This window comes from Amia ocellicauda, chromosome 21 (assembly GCF_036373705.1).
Source record: "Amia ocellicauda isolate fAmiCal2 chromosome 21, fAmiCal2.hap1, whole genome shotgun sequence".
Classification (NCBI taxonomy): Eukaryota; Metazoa; Chordata; class Actinopteri; order Amiiformes; family Amiidae; genus Amia; species Amia ocellicauda.
Window position 1 is genome coordinate 8,665,800 of NC_089870.1, and position 22,188 is coordinate 8,687,987.

Consider the following 22,188-nt stretch of genomic DNA (forward strand, 5'->3'; position numbering starts at 1 on the left):
TAGTGTCATTGAATAGAAAGCTGATTTAAGGTGTTTTTTTAATCACTTTTTTTTTTTTTTGTTGAAATGCATTGTACAGAATCATATTATTTTTCAGCTACAGTAGCATTCCTTTTTAGTAGGTAAAGACAGATGCTTAATTTACCGATAAAACTCAATGACATGTAATATGTCAAATATATATAACATATGATATACACATATATATGTATATAAAGTATGTTTATATATATTATATAAATCTTATTGTAGATGGTGAGTCTTTATAAGCACAACTATTGCTATGGGCACACAACTATGCATGTAACATATGTACAGGATTCCTGCTTTTAGTTTCTTGACAACCAAGGACACTATCAGTGGGCTAAAAGACCCAAGAGCCTGATATCTTGTAGCTACCAAATAAAGTTTTGAACTCTGGTCTGTTTTTGCTGTAATTGTTTCTATGTATTGTTCCTTCATTCTTTACCTGATTATCTACTTTTAATCTTATCAGTACTACATTTTGTAACTATTAATGGGTCTGTCGATTATAGAAGTAATAGTAAGAAAAACTTAATATTCTTTTAGATACACAATATGTATTTCATTAATTACATTTGCTGTCTCAAAATTAAGATTTATAAAATAAATAGGACAATTATCTCAATCATGATACAGTACCTAATAATTACCACTTTGTATCTCATTAGACTTACTATTAAATAGAACATTTAAATGTTATTTCAAAAGAAGTAAATATCTGGTTGAAAACATCAGTTGTAACTTTTATGTATTTACTGAAAAGAAGAAAAATAGGCCTACTATTAATATTGCGATGGTCTGGTTAACAAGACATCCTCAGAATAGGCCTGTACTGACATCTAGTGGGGGTATAAGATACTTCATTTCAATTAAAACAGAGGCCCAAATTAATAAAATGTAAATAAAACAAAACACACAATGCTTAAAAACAACAAAGCATTTCATTCTGATAACATACATTAGCACTCTTAAAGTTGTATGTGAAACCACTGTTTCTTACCTGCCAGGGAAAACTGGTGTAAACCTAGAACAGAGATTAAGCTCGCCCTCTGCACGTCACTGGTCTGATGTATCAGAGGTAACGATGACTAACAAAACAGCACACGCACAACTCTTTGTACATCATACTTGACACTGACTCCATATAGCCCAGTCTCCTCATGTTCCAGAGGAGACATTAAAGACACCACGGCCAGTTCTTTCAGTAACACTTTTATTTCATAATGTAGGTTAAACAATTGGAACATCAAAAGGCATGTCTTTTCATAAGAACTACAGATTTTTTTTTTTTTTACTAAGCATCACCTAAGTCATAAACTAATATAATTAATTTATCACGCTCTACCTATGTGTGAAACACACCGGGGTGCTTCTATATTATTACGATTTCATCTCCGGCATCTCGGTGCTGGACACGTGCCCCTGCTTTCAACATCACAACACAAACCAATATGCACTATTCTACAATTAATACCAAACGACAAGAGTATTGTGTGAGTGGTATTTAAGCAGCAGTGGCCTAGTATGTGTCGCCTATGTGAATGGTATACTGTCACTACTCTCCACTGAGAAATGACAGTATCTGGTGATTAAACTAACCTTGGAGTGCAAAACTACTGTTATTATATGGATCTATAAAAGTTATCATTTGTGGGGATTTTTTTTTTTTTTTTTTTTTTTACACATATTTAAAGATTGTCTTATTCTTATCATGACAGGAGGCGCTCTAGGTCAGTAAAGGCTTGGGATTTTGTCCATATAATAATCCTGAACAGGGCACAATGATCTGATAACTAATGGCTGGTTACTCTCGATGTGCATTTTTCCACATATAGGTTTTTAATTAAGATTACAATACAAGTGTTACAGAAACAGGGGCGAAGTAAGAAGGGCGATGTGCTCAAACCAAATGTTTTGCCAAAGCTGATGTTCATTACAGAGTACAAACATTGGTAGAGTTCAGTTTGGTGATGAATAACGATGCCTTGAGCCCATAATATATATAGCGATGGGTAAACATCTCTTAGAAAAGAAGGAAACTGAAAAAGGAAAAGGAAAAGGTCTCATCTAAAAAAAGTATTCTCTTCTTGTATTCAGTCTCAGTGTACAGCGTACATGAAGACACTGTTCAGACATTTGCAAACTGAATCCAATCTAGCAATATACTCTCAGACAACAACATGAAAAAGGTAATGTTCAGCCCTTCCCCATGTACGCTGACATTGCTCTAGTAAGAACATTACATTTCCCTTCACACAAGGAATGAACAAAAGAGTGAAGACGACTGGCAATGATAGTGCAGCTAAAACGCAAATGTAATCGTTCCTAGATTCATTCAGTTTGGATTGAACATGTAGAAAATAGGGCAGACAAACCTGTCTGTGTCAGTTTTGTTCAGTTAATAGTTATTAGAGGCCATTTTCCCCAACAATATTAAGAGAAGAGAAAATAAAAGCAGTGCATGATAGGAATAACAGTCAGTGTCCCCTCCTACGATAGCTATTGCTCACGAACAACTCAGTCTTGGTTGTGGCACCAAGACCAATCACATTCAGGTGAGAAAGCGGTAAGAAACTCAACAATGGACTCACGTGAAGGATGAAACTGTCCAGGACACAGATCTACAACATAAATCATGGACTCAAAATCAAAGCAGCTAAAGAGGCAACTTGGTATGTGTTCATGACGAGCACAAGGCTCTGTTTAAGCACATTTACTAACCTAGTTCATGATTGTCAGAGAAGATGACACAAAGATAAATAAAGAAATTCAGCAATTCCAGTCCATGCTCCAGGAGCTACAGTTTCTGGTTACAATATATATATATATATATATATATATATATATTTTACAGTATCTATGAATGTTAAAATGGACATTGCAAATACAGAGCAAAACTGGGTGATATGGGTTAACCATATTCATCATATTTTGGAAGGGTGGTTCTGAAGTCCAGGATATTTTATATTAAACTTCCACGAACCTCAATTTCCAACATACAGAATCTGATTTCTGTAATCCCAAAAAACATAATGTCTCGCATGATCAAGGGCTGCGTTTGTGGGATGTGTGTGTCAATCGCTACGCATTACACATTTGTCTGAATATCATTTAAACATTATACAGGCGGGAAAGGCAACAAATAGTTTCTAACTAATACATACGATTACAAAACATTGGTAAATAACTTGGGTATACATACTGGCTATTACATTAAAACTGTACCGTAACTAAATCATAATAAAGTATAAAGAAAGGCTACAATTATCATACTCTGTAGCTTAAATATGCCATAGTGTGTATATACATGTGTATATATCCATATAAATGCAAAATACATACTTCTCTTGTTTTATGTGTCATTGTTAGAATTCATGCCACATATATCCACAAATAAAAACAAGAAAAACACTTCCCAAGAAAGTATAGAGGGAATATAGCATCTATTATACACATTCTCAAAAATCTCAGCATTTCTACGCCCCTTTTAAAAACAGCCTAGGCCTTAGGAAGGGTACTGGCTGCAGCCCATACGTTTTGGCAGCCATTTCTGGTCACTGGAAACCCTGATGCCAATACTATTATTCGATTCTACAAATAGGTCAGGGTACTGAAATTTGGGATCTGATGAGTTAATGACAAACGTATGTTGTACAGTAACACTGACGAACATGCCTCTTGCATACATACAAATACACATACACAAGTCTCTGAGACCCTATGTCAGGTAGTATGCACTTAGAAAAAGCTTATTGTCCAGTATAAATACATCAGAGTAAATAAAACTAAGATTCGCACTAACTACTTGTTCTTCCGTAAAAATAACATGAAAAACAACAAAAGATTTGATGTTAGAGATTTAGCACCGCGGTTATATTGAGGCATTGTAAACTCGCCTTCTGGCACAAAAGTAAAAGATTAAAAAAACAAGAAAAGGAAACTACTACAAAATCAAACCAACTTAGGTTTCCTTGAGCAAGATGGGGTTTGTTTGGTTTTGTTTGGTTTTTTGACGATTAGATTAACAGTAAAACATTAGACTGGTTTAAGTAGGCATCTGGTCGGGCACCTACTCGGGGCCCTAATCTCGGTTTTAGCCCAGAACAGTTTGACACCGCATCCTCGTGTGCTCTTCTCTTCCTCCTGTCTCATTATCTATTTTGGAGATGCACAGCACAGCAAAGTCAGTGACCTATTTGGAATTTGTGATGTGGCACAGCATGCTGACACTGTTGGAAAAAGACATTAAAAATGCATGGAGTCGAAAGCAACCCTCCTGCAGCGAGCACATGGGGGTTCTCCTTCTGAGGGCCGAGGAGCGCCAGTGTTTTTGAACTTCCTGTCAGGAGGAGTGGGGAGGCTCAGTCAGATGCTCGGCAAACGAGAGAGACTCCGTTAAAGGGGTTATCCCAGTACCTCTTTCCAGTCTAAAGATCCCAAATCTCAAATACAGCGGGTCGCATTTCAACTTACTTACAAGTTTGTTTGCTTGTTTTTGTCCTGGAAACCCAAGGCTAACACTTTTTAAAAAGAAACAACACTGGAAAAAGCACTTTTGGTTTTCAGTGAATGAAATGACAGACTGATAGCATTATAGCTTGTACAGCCATTTGTTGGAAATGCTACAGTCTGTCCGTTCTTAGCGTTTGTAAAGAGTTTGTTTTCCCGTTCTCTTCTTTATCGCAGCTGCCTGGGGTGCCGTTTGCGGTTATCCTTTGCTACAGAGGGTTAAAGCTAGAGTGTATTGTTGAACTCCCACTGCCAGACCCTGCCTTGTGTCTGATAACGCACAAAGCTTGGAATGATGTTTGTCAGAGCGAGTTCATATCAGAGAGTCGTACAATGCGCACTGGCAGTTGCCCCAGTCTATCTCACAATAGAATCACACAAACGGTTGCCCATAAGTCATTCCAGCGACAGCGAGTGAGGAGTCGCATAAAGCTGCTTCTTCCCCAAGAAATGGGTTAGGCCACAGTATTATAGTGAGGTCAGAGTGTATAATGACCCTTTATTTTCAGGTTTCTCTTGTTCTTCCTGAAAAAAACATTAGAACTGATATGGGGTTTAGGGAAAATCAAATATATAAATTCATATAGTCAGCAATACACGTTAGTAATAATACAGATTTTGGAGTGTCTCCAGTCTTTTCTTTAAAGGTGGCAGAATGTCTTATTTATAAAAGACCTGTATTAGCATAAGTATCACTACGGTCATTTCAGATTGGTGAGCTGTGAAACTGCCTACCTCAGCTTACTTTTCTATTAAATGTTGGTTGAAAGGATTACATATTGATTATTTTCACACATATATATTTTACTATAACCAGGAAAGGTAATCAAGTGAATCCTGAAAACAGAGGGCCAGTTAAAAGCAGCCATTGAAGATATTAAACGTAAGTAACAGTGATATACCGCACTGAAGGTGTGAATGGGACAGGGGCTTGATATCAAGTGAAGGAAAACGAGAGAATCCGTTAAATTGTTTTTGATTTTGATAGTTTGGCACAGAAACGGTATAATATTTCAGAACTGGTTCATCACTCCTGTATCCCACTGGAACTCATCAAATGATTTCACATCCATGTAACTACTAGTAAAACAAAGTTATAATTATCAAAAGAAGAATCGCAGCATAAAAACTCCTCGGCTATACCAAGGAAACTGTAGGCCACGTATCACAATGCCATGTGATTTTTAGGATTATACAGTTATTAACATTTCAGATTTTTGTCTTGAATTAAATGTTAATACAAGAAAAAAGCCTTTAAAGCATATGGCAGTATCTTTGTAAAAAAACAAATATATATAAATATATAGATGTGTGTGTGTGTTTGGAATAATATTCAATAATAAAGTAATACAAATTATCTTTCAAACGTATGATTGAAGAATCTAATGAGAAAACCCATTTCCAGTTCCAACAACTGCAGTTCAAACTGACAATTAGGTTAAACAATCTGGCAATACAAAAGCTTTCAAATGAACAAATATGTAAATTCTGTGAAATTCTCAAAATACATTTTTAGATACTTTGTTTTTGATTGTTCAGTGTTAGATAAACTATACATTTCATTTTCTGGACATTTTTGTTGTTTAAAATGTTTCAATTATCAAGTAATTCTGGAGGTTCTCCCAGTATTGTAAGCGTTCTACTGCAAAATATCAGTCATTTTTCCAAAAGGTTGCAGATTGTGTGCTTCTCTTGGTACAATGCAGTGTAGTTGTGCTGCATTAGATCTCCCTCCCCCGCCAGAAGATCATATTGTTCATACTTTGAAATGTTGTACAAATATTGAAATATGAGGTAGAGTATTAACCATGAACACAGATCTTACTTATAATTTTCTTACATAAAAAATTTAGTTAATTTGAATAGCTTTTACTTCCGTCTCAGTCTCTTATTCGGATACGTCTTCCTGCTCTAGTCATATTACAACCGATAATGGCTTAAATCAACACAAATCTGAAAGCAGCATCTCTTTGCAAATCAACCGAGAAAACTGGAACTTTGGAGGGGGTTTTCTGTTCACTATTGGAGACTCCGAGAGATGCTTCTATGAGGACACCAATGTCATGCAATTTGAATAAATTAAGCCAATGGGATGGTACATTTCAGTCAGCTGATGAAGGCGGGAGTAAGAAAATGAAGGTGCGGTTAAACGTGACCTTCCTGAAGAGATTTAAAAGGCGGGAGAATTCAATTGCCTTGCAGAAAAGACTGACAGAGGGCTGAGGGCTGTTGCGGTTTGAGGGAGTGCAGCAGTTTCAGAGAGAAGTACATCAATCCCAGTAGGTGTGTTCAGACTGAGGCACCATTACTGACTGCATCTGCTGTAGGAATGTAGTTGTGGTGGGTGTATCTTCCCTGGGCCCCTGAGGTGAGGTGTCTAAGGCTGCTCAGTGAAGACCGAGGCCTTGTCCTTCAGAAGGTCCAAACACAGGTGACAGCTCCAGCTCCCTGAGGTCAACAACAATAAAGACTCTTTTACTAACACAAACAAAGTAACAAAGTAACAGACCCTCTACGCCCACGTTCATAGTTACACTACACTAAATCACAAACAAATATGTTCCTAAGTGTATATGAAGAAGAAAAAGCATCATATTCCAGTTTCACAGGACATTTTTTTAAACCACACATCTTTGGTGATTAATTCTATTACTGCTGAGCTTAAATCACAGTAAATGGTACCAGCTAGAGGACAGGAAAAGTGTCCACAGTGCCATTTACCTTCACCTCAGTGAGCACCTAAACTGGTCTTGTATTGAATTAGCTCCAACATTCAGTACAGATATGGGTAGACATCTTTATCAGGTGTCCATCTTGTCACCCCATCTCTGGAATGTAGCCCCTAATCGTTACCTTCAGGAGGCTGAGTCATTGGAGGCTTCAAGCAGTACATGTGGTATCCACGGTCACAATCATCACAGAACAAGAGCTGGTCCTGAAACAAGATGGCGGCCCATTACTGGTGAGAAGGGTGCATGGGGATTGAAAGAGAACATGTGTTTCTAATCGTAACCGTAACAAATAGTCATATCTATAGAGCCTTACATCATTCTCAGAGGTGCCGCACAGACTGCAGGACTTGCACTCGATGCACTGCCATTGGTAGGTGCGCACGGCCTGCATCATGTTGTCCGTGAACTGCAGACAGGTGGGATGGCCTGAGTTGAGGAAGAGACAGCAGAGCAGAAGCAAGGAGAAGAAACAGAAATAACAGTTGGATAAGTACAGTCACTCTAATCCCCTTCTCACTCCATCCATCAAAAATAACCGTGGTGCAGCTGTGCCTCTCGGTAAGTACTCACCCTGTGTGTTGCCATCGCCGATACGCTCTGATGACGAAAGATATCTTGGAGGCAGTTTACCTCTGTCACAATCCATGCTATTGTGAATCTATCCCCCCCGATTATTCAGTCTTACATTTTCCCCAATTTCCGCCAAGAATACAATTTTAAGGCTTCATGAGTTTTAACTATCGAGCCACATCACGTGAGAGAGTGATTTGTGTTTCCAGGGGATATCCAACCAAGTAGAACAGCCGTAGTTCAGGTGCCATGGGCAGCATTAGCCGAGAATGAGAATCTACAACCATCTGGTGCTCATCTGACGCAAAGATCTATGCTACGGCACAGAGTGAGCTTGCCTTACTGGCACCCCCCAAAAATGGCAAGCTTCTCAATCAACATGCATAACATTAACATTCAGTGTGAGTCACAACGAATGTACAAGAAGCAAAGAAATTAATATCGAATCCTTAAAGTGCAGAAATTCACTCACCTGGTTTTGACCTTGAGGAACATGAGGTTTCATACTGTGTGGGTGTTAAAGCCAAACACAAATAGTTTGTCTACGTGTGCAAGTTTCAGTCAAAATCCTTCAATAAGGCAGGAATTGTCACTTTTACCACAGACAGATCAACATAAATTAAAATTTCACCCAACAAATGTTATAGAAAAAGCATTGTGTTTGTTTGTAAATGCTTATATATCAGGTGAAATCTTGGTCTAAGGCTCAGGTTTGCATCTGTGTTCCTGGGGAGCCGCTGCCTTTCGTTTAGTGTTCCAACTAAGCTTTGAATTGCTTAAATCAGGCCAACTGCTTGCTTAATTACTATAAATCATCCCGTTTTCAGGTTTCTACTCATTGACCTTTTTGTGATACATAGAAAACCTGCAGGACAGCTGCTCTTCGGGTCCAGGTTGGCTGAACTCTGCTCTAAAGCAATGGCAAATCACAAATGATTCAATATGACTGTCAGTCAGTGCTTTGAAGTCCTGCTTTGCTTCATTTTCATGCGTCAGTGTGTGCCCCATGCTAGCAAGGTAGGGTTGCAGGAGCAAGCAGAAGACTATATGTAACTGTGACTGTGATGCTTTGAGTTAAGACTGGATCAGAGCCAATCTTATCTCAGTGTAAAACACAGCAGCACTCACTCTAAGGGTATCTCATACAATAGCAATATTCCAGTTAACGTGAGTTTTAAATCGGCATATTAAACATATCGTTTTTTGATATTTAGGAAAAGCTTATTGGTGTAAGCATCCCAGTCTTTCACAGTATTTCTGAAATGAGGGTCTCAGACCATACTTATTCACAAGCCCACAATTTGCAATTCTCTATATGTTTTAGTTAATTTACTTCAATGGGACTCTCATAATTGGCTTTACAATTGCAAGGCTAACCACGGAAACAAATGTGATCTCTCACTCCAATTAATAAAGGCATGGGAGTCACCTTCTCTCTTGCCAATTTATAGATTGTTTTAGTAATTGTCTGCATTTGACTCCCTCTAATCATCCACATATGAGTATGGATGATGTTGGAGATCCCAAAAAACGAGTGCTTTCCCTGAGTGAACATCTAAATCGGAACTTAAGACGACCCCTAACAAATCCAACCTCTGACCAAGCATGTTGCCTTCAGGGAAAATAAAAAAAAACAGGAAAGAGGCTAAAAATGCATTTGACACTTTTCATGTATACCATACTGAAAACACTATATAATTTAGTATTTCAAATGGAAAATGAATAGTACAGTTTAAAAAACAACCAAAAAAAGTGTATAAAATAGATATCTCAAATTAGGGCCTTCTTCAACTTCTATATCTATTGTCTGTTGTCCAGCAGATTTAAAGGAAGGAAATTACTGTTGTTTTCTCCCGAAGGTCCTTCCACACACACACACGCACGCACGCACGCACACACGCATACACACAAGGTAGGAATTCCAGCCCTATCCCCTGTGCTTCGGTCCTGTGTTTACGACATCTACATTTTGGGAAATCATTGGGGATGCGATTCCAGAAGCACTGCCCAAACAAGCCAATAATTACTGTTATCAGAGAGATCCAGACATGCCACCTCACCCCCGGATGCGCTCTGGAACCTGTAATCGCCTCCCAGCGCACTGCAGCGCTTTCCACGAACTCCAGCAGGACCGTCTCACAATGACCTCGGAAATCCTCCATCTTGCACTAGCAGAGCCCACTGCTTCACAGGAATTATTGTTCACAGATTAGAAATGGTTGCTTCAGTATGTATATGGTCGATATGTGTACATGTATAGCCTCACCCCATGTTTCTATATATAGGAAGAAATCACAAGCAATTTACAAGCTTGGTGTCTGTGGTCATAGGTGTAGATTGCAGATATAGGTTAGAACAAGAATAAACCAGTTCTCTCAGCAGGAGTGTTCTGCACAACTGACAGCAACTGAAAAGACAGAAGAGCAGCAGTGACGTTACACTGCGCTTGGATTTATATGCCAGATTTAAAGTCAGATGTAGCCAGATAAAAGCAAAATAAAAGTATGAATCTGTCATTCAAGTCCAGTTCCAAATAAATGTATTATGGGGATAAGCTGAGGAAGGTGTGTATATTTTAATCCATCTGTTCTGTTAATATAATGTCCAAACAGAAATTGTGTTATTTTATGTTCCGTTTAGTTTTGATGTGGTTAGCATGCAGATTTCGCCCCATCCAAATAAACTACATATATAAGATACTTGACGCAAAATGGTGTCTTGGGCACATACTGATATTAAAACAGGCTCATGCAAACCAGACCAGGAATACTTACACACACACACACACACACACACACACACACACACCTTCATTTCTTAGACTGACACTGGGGCAATATTTAAATATCGAACTACTCCATACCAACCTTTAATAAATGGCACAATGGGGGCAAACTATTTAAAATAAAACAATATACAAGTTTTACTCAATTCAGTAACATACCAGTTACAATTTTAAAGAGACTATATATTTTTTGTATGTGGCATTCACTGCTTGTAGGCTGGTATATAATAGGACACAATGTGAAAATAAGTCTGACCTTCACAGCTCCCTTTTGTGAAACCGATCTTTGCAGGGTTCATGCTGGAGAAAAGATCACATTAAACTAACAATAATCACACACACGTTCACTCCCACACAGCCCAGTCACATGCGGTTTCACTCACGCTGCATCAATCACCTAGGCATGGATAGGAGACTCATTCTTTATTTCCTTTTGTTACAATAAAAATACTTTCACTAACAAAGACTTTTCTGTTTCAATGTACAGTTTCAAGTTAACATGTGAAGAGTTTAAAACAACAGTCAGTTTCACCTTCGTTCAGCTCTGAAAAAACGGGGCTTTCATTTAACGAGAGAGGCCTACCAATACAGGGGCCTGGGGCGGACACCTTTAACACACCCCCAGCAGTCACATTTGTCTTTGTAGTACAGGGTTTCACAAAAACACCAACAGTCGGGTTTGCAGGACCAGAAGCCTGCTGCTTCACAAAAAACAGACCAAAAAAAAGGAATACGTCGCTCGGCACACAAACCAAAAGGTGTGAGGAGCAATGAGAAAATCATGAGCGCACAAGAAACATAAATTAAGCATGTTCACAACTTTAAAAACTCATATTCAAAGCTTTAAAAAATGTGCTGCCACAAAAGGTCCTCGTTCAAGAGAAGCAGCCCATATTAGTCAACACAAAAGGAGCTTTATTTCTTTATCTTTTAAACTATAAATACATTAATTCTAGTCATTGCTGCTTTACTATATATATTTTGTAAATCCTCCAGATGTCACACGTTCTATGTATTGTAATCTACACCCGAGTGACACACAGACCCTATTTCTACTTCACAGTTCTTGATGTGAAAAGTATGAATTTGACCACACACAAATACAAACTAGTTTTTAGTAGATATTTTCTGTGTGTACCACTCTTTTAAATCAGTACATCTTTCCAGTGTGAGTTTTGTGATCAGAACATATCCATTATATCCTGCACATTTAATATTGTGAATATGCGACAGTGACAAAATGCTACAGAAAAACACAGAACAGTACAGGAACAGACTGAGCATGTCAGCAATTCGTAACAGAAGCCATGGAAGAAGAGTCGTTATCGACATTTTCACTGCCGCCAGAAAATGATATTGCCCTAATGCTAGAGTGTACTCGATCTGCCTATAGCAGTTAGTGGATGGTAGCAGTTGTTTGCACAGTAACACAATTGCTAAATCCACTTTAAATCAGACACACGTGGAAGAACAATTCTTCATATATGCCTCACCCATCCAAGGGTCCCTATTTCACAATCCACTTCAGTTTACATTGTGCTGTCAAAAGTGTTTAGTGCCCATGTTTAGCTCATGTGTATTTAAGAAGACTTTAGTGCAGTACATCACCTGTTATTTACTTTCAAAATAACTGAATAGCTATTTAAATAAGGGGCTCAGCCTTCAGGGTCCACAGATTACACAATGTGTCAGTTTACTACTCATTTATGACCACTCACTACATAAGGTGTTACTGGAGCATATACAAGCATTAGTGCACTAAGATGACTACTAATGCTATACCTCTGCACATCATATTGAAAAGGTAAACCAAGCAAGAGGATTACAGTTAAGCATAAACGTCTGTGCACTTGTCTTTGAAATTTAAAATGTCTGCCACTTACATTTATCTTGTAATTTAAAAAAAAAAAAAAAAAGAATACTCCGATTACTCCTGGCCCCCACACCAAAAAAAAAAAAAAAAAAAAAGCCACACACACAACCAGACAAGCACGTCTGTTTCCTGTTTTGCTTGATGCAAAAAGCAGCCACATCAGCCTGAAGCCTGGCAGCTGATCGGCTTTAGCACAGTACAGTCTTTGCAGTGTCTTGCAAACAAATAAGTCTCAAAATATTATAGCCCACCTGTCACTTCCTTAGTGGGTCTCAACAGTCTACACATTACTGTGTCAAATACAATGTTCTGCAGCCATGTATTATACTCAGTGCTTAGCTGTTTATGTAGATTTGTAAAAGTATGTATTACTTCATACAACTGTACTCTCTATACTTTGCCAAGTCCTGATGCTTTTCCGTTCTGCATTTTTGAAACGAGGTGTACAAGTTAGTCTTACTGCTAAAAGTCCCTGCCCTTAAAAAAAGCTTTCAGTGTCTGCCACACTTGCCACACAATAAAAGCACAACGATTCTGCCTGGCTGTGGTTACAGTGGATGACTGGTCTACCTAGTCTATACCAATCACACACGCTACATGTCACAGTTGTGTGTGTCTTTGACAACAGTCAGAGGTTGCACCATGAAGCAGTATAATCAGCAACAGACCAAGCAAAGAACAGATTAGTCAAACTAGTTAACCATTTCAGTCTTTTACTACTTTCTTTGTATAATAATATCCTATTATATCACTATTCAATGTATTTAACTAATTTTTACTAGCAGAGATTGGCAAGAGACATTACTGAATTAGTACTTTCAATGAGGATTGATAAAGTAGCTGAGAATTATTGGAGATCCAGAAGTAAGTAAAAAGAATAGGGTAAGCAAAAAACAAATGTATTGTACATTTTAAGAGGTTTCTTTTTTACATTCTATATATTATTAATAATATAAATATGTTACCACAATATTATTCACATATTATTTATATTAGTACCAAATATTATATATCTTTCTGCATTTTCAGCATTTAGTACAATAGCGCTGTGGTAACTTATCAGGTACATTCACTATTTGCCCAAAGTCAATGGTCTGTGACCAATTCGGTTAAAAACAACGATGCAAATGAAGTGTAGTCTGCATACTTACACATCGCCACAATATCCACAGTCTGCCAATACTGAAATAATCTTTTTAATGTATTTTTAAACAGTGGGTCCCCTTCAAATATATGCTTGCCTATCAGCCACATTTGTTTAACTGTTTAACACTCCCAGAAATACTAAATTACGTTTCTAAACACATAAAAAACTGGAGTTTGACCTAAACAATTTAATGAAAACAAGATCTCCCCATACCCCCAAATATGTTCTGAAAAGAAAATTATTCTCACTGGGATAACTATCTGTATTGGAAAGAATTCAGGCATTTGCTTATCATAAAACATTTTATAATCTAAACATTTGCATCTGGGAAAGCAGGGAATTAAACTGAATACCTTGCTTACATATGTGTGCATAAGACTGTGCTTTCTAAAATATCACAACTGTACACAATTATAGAGACCAATTCAACTATTTATGAAACCTACATTTAGAAAAAAAAACTTGATTAAAATGTATATAACCACCAAATTTAGAAAGGCTAGAATATACTGTGGCACCTAATGTAAAATGATAAAAAAGAAAACTGAAAATTGCAAAACAATTTCAAGACCCTAAAATCGGTTCAACGAGGTGCTAATAATTTATTTATAATTTGTGTCTCAAAAGGAAATCAGGAAACCACTTGTTTCTAAACATCCGTTGACTAAGGAATCTTTTCTTCTAAAACTACAACTTATTCAGGTGCTGTTGGACAGAGGTCACCAGAGTTTAAGTGCATCCTTGACCTCATACAATTGACTTCGCTTTTGTCTTCAGAGCTAAACTTGTATCTATCCGTCAGTCCCTTCCTGTATATCTGTTGATACAAAAGCATTTTCACTGTTGTTCAGCTGTGACTTTGCACCTCATTATTAAACCGGTTAATCTTTAAAGAGCGTACCACTTAGAAGCAAAATCGATCTTATTATCCGAGGTAAAGCTGCAAAAAAACAACAAAAAAACAACAACCGGGGTGTTTTCATAACAGTGCCTTCTAAAAGGTGCACTGTTAAAATCATACTAGTAAAAGCCTGGAACCAGCAGGAGTTGTGCAAGTGATCATGCACCTAATTCTTAAGCACAGAGCCAGGATCACATTATTAACATTGGGGAGTATGCATTGAAATATCAAGTACATTCCCAGTATTCCCTGATTAACATGATGATGGATGGATCGGCTACAAATTATTCCTCACTCAAGGCCCTGAATAGAGGATTGATGCAGGTGATGGTGCTATTCTGCAGCTCCTGCTGAACTCCCTGGATATTTCCGGAGCTGCCTCTGATCGTATCACCTGACTTTTAAGTGACCGCAGTTTATCACTGGCCTGGGAACTGGTGCAGTGGGCAGCACTGACAATTCAAGGAGAGAAGCACTGAACTGAGATCTACGGTGGCTGTACTAGACCAACAGAGTAACAACACTGTTTGTTTGTCCCTGCCCTGTTTCAAAAACAGCCTATATACAACGATGGAGAGACAGTTCTGTAGAAGTCAACCTGAATGATACCGATATGCTCCCTTGAGGTTTCCTAGTATTTTAAATTCAAACATTTGTATTCCAAGCTACAAGTAATAAGCAAGGGTTTGCCATTAATTTACAAAGCATCCAGTGATGTACCTTCATTCTACTGAGTGAGCTAAATTTAAATACAATCATAAGCATTTTCAATTCAATATTTTGAAGATCTCAGTCATCCTCTTGCCTACAGCCTGCTGCAGTTCTTTCAATCAGTCATGTATGTTCACACTGTTCAACCCATTTAAAATGTTGTTTTACTTCCCTGACAGTTTTCCGAGGAACCCCTTGGATTTTCACAGCAACGTAAAGAAGCATCTATTCCCCCTCCTGCTCTTATCATTGCCACACTGTATTGTATCAAAATTGTCAGATTTTACGTGCAGAAACAGATAGTTGGCAAAGAGCAAGGGCCCCAGGATGGCACACTCCGAGATGCCATTTCTCATTAATTTCCCACGATTCTCCTCTCAAAATGACAGCTGCTGACAGTTTCAACACCTCTATAGGGAGAACCATTAAAGTGATCAATCTTTCATGGGAATTCATCTCAAAACCACAATATACAATACTGTTAGCACAAGTGCCTACACAGTTTACTTTCCTTTTTTGGATCCACTGGAGTTCAAGCGAGAACTCCTTTGCTGAGAACTGTGTGGGCCAGCCCCAACAATACCACACCATGCTGGGCTCCTAACAATATAAATTAAGTCTGAAGTCTGCAGAAATATCTTCGTTCTTATTTTAGCTTCAGCTACAGGCAGAAGAGATTGCAAAGTTTATCTCAAGAAGACTGAAGATGGAAGAGAGTTGGTGAGATATTTTATATCACAGTGTATAATCTAAGTATAACATCCCAAAAGACAACAACTATAAAATAACACAGCAATAAGTACATCCTAAGCATGGGTAAGGACCAGTTACAGCTTTCAAATCAAACTTTTCTACAGTTCGATGTTGCATAATTAAGCAGGAGAGCAGAAACTAAAAGCAGGAATGACTCAAATTAAGGTCAACAGATGGTTAGCATGGAAGAAAAAGGATCAATACAACAATTTGGGAATCATTTATAAGCAGGAACTTCTAATTTATCATCAATCAGGGTCTTCCTTTACAAAATGTAGTCTCAGATATATTTATTATACGAGGACTTTCTGAAACTAAAAATAAATAAATAGAAATACTCCACCTCCCTACTGTGTCACATTTGAGGAGAGGAGGCCGATGCTACTAGTTCATCCCAAATAAAGTCTACTGATTTGGCACAACAAGACATCAGATAAGAGCCATTGCAATTCCTGGACTCCTCCTGCAGTGTGCAGAAATCCACTCATCAGCCTGGGCCCCCCTGAGTATCCCTGGATCTTTTAACTCCTGTCTTCATAGCCTGAGGTGTACAGATCAAGCTGTAATTCTCTCAGGCTCTGAGCACAGCCCTCGGATAGAAATGCAACACTTAACACAATATTCAGTACCTGAGTGTATCAAAGCAGGAAAAAATAAAGAAAATGGCTCAGGATTTTAGCTTGATCATAAATATATTTTGGATACTATTCAAAAGTACCAGGAGCTCAAAGTAGAAACTCCATTCAAGTATTGTACGTGAGCTTATTATGTTTAAGATTTTAAAAAATTAAGTATTCTATGGCATGCAATAAGACTTCAAAATGCTTATATACACTCACCTAAAGGATTATTAGGAACACCTGTTAAATTTCTCATTAATGCAATTATCTAACCAACCAATCACATGGCAGTTGCTTCAATGCATTTAGGGGTGTGGTCCTGGTCAAGACAATCTCCTGAACTCCAAACTGAATGTCTGAATGGGAAAGAAAGGTGATTTAAGCAATTTTGAGCGTGGCATGGTTGTTGGTGCCAGACGGTCCGGTCTGAGTATTTCACAATCTGCTCAGTTACTGGGATTTTCACGCACAACCATTTCTAGGGTTTACAAAGAATGGTGTGAAAAGGGAAAAACATCCAGTATGCGGCAGTCCTGTGGGCGAAAATGCCTTGTTGATGCTAGAGGTCAGAGGAGAATGGGCCGACTGATTCAAGCTGATAGAAGAGCAACTTTGACTGAAATAACCACTCGTTACAACCGAGGTATGCAGCAAAGCATTTGTGAAGCCACAACACGTACAACCTTGTGGCGGAAGGTCTACAACAGCAGAAGACCCCACCGGGTACCACTCATCTCCACTACAAATAGGAAAAAGAGGCTACAATTTGCACAAGCTCACCAATATTGGACAGTTGAAGACTGGAAAAATGTTGCCTGGTCTGATGAGTCTCGATTTCTGTTGAGACATTCAGTCCGAATTTGGCGTAAACAGAATGAGAACATGGATCCATCATGCCTTGTTACCACTGTGCAGGCTGGTGGTGGTGGTGTAATGGTGTGGGGGATGTTTTCTTGGCACACTTTAGGCCCCTTAGTGCCAATTGGGCATCGTTTAAATGCCACGGCCTACCTGAGCATTGTTTCTGACCATGTGCATCCCTTTATGACCACCATGTACCCATCCTCTGATGGCTACTTCCAGCAGGATAATGCACCATGTCACAAAGGTTGAATCATTTCAAATTGGTTTCTTGAACATGACAATGAGTTCACTGTACTAAACTGGCCCCCAGTCACCAGATCTCAACCCAATAGAGCATCTTTGGGATGTGGTGGAACGGGAGCTTCGTGCCCTGGATGTGCATCCCACAAATCTCCATCAACTGCAAGATGCTATCCTATCAATATGGGCCAACATTTCTAAAGAATGCTTTCAGCACCTTGTTGAATCAATGCCACGTAGAATTAAGGCAGTTCTGAAGGCGAAAGGGGGTCAAACACAGTATTAGTATGGTGTTCCTAATAATCCTTTAGGTGAGTGTATATATATATATATATATATACACACACACACACTATATATGCATTTATACATGTATAAAATGCAGTATAAATCAACATTTGTTAGATTCTTAGGTGTCGTATTAGGGATATTTGATTTAACACACACACACACACACACACACACACAATCTTTTGCAATTTGTTTTCTTACAAGACCTTGCAAAGGCTGCACTGTTTCTTATTCCCTAACCACAATAAGTATCCGGAGTTTAAAAAAAAAAAAAAAAAAAAAAAAAAAAAAGGTGAGACGAGCTAGTGGCAAGACAAATCGAGACAAATGAATAAAGAAAAAGGAAATACTCTTTCTTCTAATACACTGGGCAAGCTAAACCCACAGCACAGTAAGTAATCCTCCTTGGCCTACAGACAAGGCTTCAGTACAGGCACAAGCTCTCGCATGAAACATTCAGCACCTGAAACGGCTCCTAGTTCTTCAGATATCTGCACTGGAGACCAATATTGCATTCATCTTTTGAAAGTAGCTATACATATATAAATAGCCTATGAGTGATAAATGTAATTTACTTGACTATTTCTGGTACTGAAAATTATATTGAAAAATAATAATACTAATTATGAGAGTGTATGGTTTGTTGATTCTATTAATTTTGCAGAACAGGCCAGCTAAATATTTTCATTAATTTAAGTAATAACAGTCTTTCTACATTTATTGCATTACAAATACCTATTCTTTTCAAATGTAGCTGCTGTATATGGGATGGGCTTGAAACAGGAACAAGACCAATTTGGCCTGGTTAAAAAAAAAAAAAATGAACTAATGTATAATTGATTAGTCCTGTATTTAAAAGTATTGTGAAGCTATTGTTCTCAGTGATTAAATATGCCTACTTCAAACAGTCAAGAAATAAACGGAATTGCTATTAGGGATCTGATTACAATAGTGAAAGAAACAGAACAAAACTCAAATGACAGCAGGGAATGACAATGTAAAATAGTGAAACGTATTATGACCAACATTTAGATACAGATGTTTTGATGCATTATTTTAGAAACATTTTGGCAGAATTTGTTCCCCCAATATAAATAAAAAAGGAAAAGAAAGATCAAGAACAAAACTTCTTCCATATTATCACTGAATATATGTATATATGTTTTTGTTACTGATGTAGTTCTACATTAATAGGCTTAAAAAAGGTATACAATGTTGGCAGAAAACCTGCCGTATTGCATTAAACAAACAAAAACAAAACCATATCAAATGCAGTGTGAGAAAAAACTGTAAACAGAAGAGACGGTTTTGTGGAAGTTAATGACACTTTGTTCTGTAACTGCTGCAGTGGCATATGTACGTGTGAATAATGGAAAACGGTTTCTGGAAAGAGGGCATTGAATTCACACCTGTGACTACAGGACAATCCTTTCGCGCTGCATTTTAACAAGACAAGTGTGAGCTTCAACTGCCCCACAGAAAACAATCCTAAGACTTGGACATCCACGCTGTAGTTTATGGAAGACCCTTTTTCTTTTCAAATCCTGGCTTTGTTTAAAATAGTGAGAACTGGGATTCATTTTTATACCCAAAAAATTAAATGCATTAGTAACCTATACTGACACCCAACTAAAGCAGACCTGTGCAGTGTACCAATAAAGCATACCGTAAAGGCCTTCCAGAAATTAGTATAAAAAGCCTAAATGGTCAGTGAAGCTGACACAAAAAGCAGAGTATTAGAACAGCCCATACTGAGTGGACAAAAATGGGTTGGTGAGGAAGAAATGTTCAAACAAAGTAGAAAATAAAATAAGAAAAATCACTCAGACAGTTTTATAACATCACAAACATGATAACAGAACTTCACATCCAAATTTCAATCCAGAACAGGGGACAGCCTAATTTATGTCTGGAAAACAAACTCACATCATTGGTTGTGAATGAAAGTCCTCTAGGCAGTCTTTAGGTTTGGTGACAAGTTCCACAAGGTGCTCATATTCCTGGTGCTTTCACAGGGGGTTGGGGGTGACCATTTTAACAGTATGAGCATTCCCCTACCATCACACACAATCACAGTGGCTTTACGTTTTGTTCCTGTATTTGTCTGGTCTTTACACTTAACAGCAGAAATAGGACGTACGACCCCCTTCGCAAAGAGCCAGCCATTTTCCCAACGATCTCCCAAGGCCGTCTTCTATGCGTCACGGCACAGTGCTGCAGCACTTTCACACATTTGCCAGTCCCGGCCAAGGTCAGAGATATTTCTGTCCAACTCAATTTCCTCCTTGGGTGACGTAACGGGTGAGCTCAGGGATGGATTCCTTAATGACACCAGTTGACCACGTTAGGTCACATTCGCAGTAAGCAAATCGATGATGGTTTGCAGAGCTGTGGCACAGAGGCGAGACAGTGACATTTAGGCATGGACTCCACATCGGTAAATGTTCTCTGATTAAGTGGAAGCAAAGCAATTTCTGGGGCAGGAATGCTTGTGAACTTCAGATCAAGCTACCATGCATTAGAACAATGTTCCATTAAGATTTCTCACAAGATTGCTCTGCTGCCTTTCACACTGTTGGCATGTTGTTACCTCTCTTATAGGCAAGGACACTCAAACCAAAGACAAAAATCTGGGAACTTCATTTTCTGTCATTCATGGGAACCTTTAAGGAGCAGTGTACATCTACGCTTTGCTTTCTTTCCACTACTTAATGGTTACATTTCCTGTTATATCATGTTCCCATAATCCCTTGTTGTTCTTTCAGTTCAGGATGATTTTTCATGTTGACAAACAGCTTGTGAAAAGGGTTCATCAAGTCGATGAGGTGGAAGTGTACAGGGGAAGCTACAGCAATTAGTGTCATTCAAAACGAAGAAAAGGTCAATGGAATTTATTCGCACTTATAATTCTACTTCAGCGCTTCCTCTAACAGATTGGATACATTTGTTTTGAAACTTCAGTTCAGTCTGATGCTAATTTGCTTCCCTTGTAACCTTCCCAACAGTCAGTCATGGAAATTCGTACTTAATGAGTTACTCATTATGGCAAATAATAACCAGAGGAAAAACAACAAGGAATCAAGTAGAACATGCTACACTATTCCAAGATAAGTTGGCAGAGGACAGAGAACTAATATAAATAGAAGGAGGTGTTTATAATAAAATACAAACGTAAGAATGTGTTTATCTAATGTCGTCTTATTAACATTTTATGCTTACATTTAGAATTGGCTCTTTTTTATGAAACGGTGAGCTTTTACAGAGCAATCATACACACAGGAAATGGGAGTATTGTTGTCCTTGGGAAGTCACTGCCATCTTATCTTCGCATAACGTCAAATGTACTTAAATAACATGAAAGCACAGACATACAGTGATCTCTTAAATGTCTATCCTGATTAACAGTCCTTCAATAACATTACAAAATATTCTTTATTATTTAGTTTTTGTTTTTTTACTTGAGAAAAGTTCTTACAAAAAATGTCACTAATGTAGCATAAAAAACAAAAAAATAACAATAAAAATCAAGCTACAGGTGCTACTGCAGTAGCACAATTCAAAAAATAAACTGTCTAAAGTTTTAAATTATCATCATCAGTCCCAGTTCAACTGGTTTCTTTTCCCTTCTGAAAACACGATGGAGTCTACGACTGTATTGCACATGCTTGGAGCCGTCCAAAGGGCTTCTGTCTGCATTGGCAAAGGGGGGTGTCCGTGTGGCCGGTGGCTGCCGGGGGTCCTCTGGTCCAGTGGGAGAGGGAGGGGGGGCATCACTAGAGCCTGGATCCTGGAGCTGCTCTCGTCCTACGGAGGGAACGGGGATGACTTGTCGTTGGACGGGCAAGGATAAGCAATGACAAAACACAATCAAAACACCAACTCTGCTGTCATAGATCATCTGCAGAGCTGCTGGTGAAATACACACGTTCCCCGACCCTGACTTTCTCATTTCAGTTCTCCATTTTTTAAAGTATATATATGCAGTGTCTGCCATGGATACAAATCTTCAGCACTAAGGATATCTATAGCTCTATAAACCCAATCTTGTAAAGAAGCCATGCACAGAAGAACAAATACTGGATCCTGCCTAAAAGTATGAAGTAAAACGCATGCAACCTTACAGAAAAGATGGATAACATATATGCTTTGTGGCTCAGTGCCTTTAAAC

The 22,188-nt window shown here is 38.2% G+C and overlaps 1 protein-coding gene across 3 annotated transcripts in view; it reads right to left on the reverse strand.

The window, feature by feature from the left end:
- Window positions 1–1,671: 1,671 nt before the first annotated feature.
- The window catches only part of dpf3 (double PHD fingers 3), a 66,023-nt gene continuing 45,506 nt past the window's right edge, over window positions 1,672–22,188 (reverse strand). Inside the window, exons 9-11 of one of the 3 annotated variants that reach the window (XM_066694327.1) lie at window positions 7,579–7,691; window positions 7,387–7,468; window positions 1,672–6,981 (exon numbers count right to left, since the gene is read on the reverse strand). In XM_066694327.1, coding sequence (XP_066550424.1) covers window positions 6,911–6,981; window positions 7,387–7,468; window positions 7,579–7,691 — 266 coding nt within the window. In that variant the 3' untranslated portion in view covers window positions 1,672–6,910. Of the gene's footprint in view, window positions 6,982–7,386; window positions 7,469–7,578; window positions 7,692–19,825; window positions 21,825–22,188 lie in introns of those variants that run through there. The other 2 variants (XM_066694328.1, XR_010805162.1) reach the window with 2 other exon arrangements.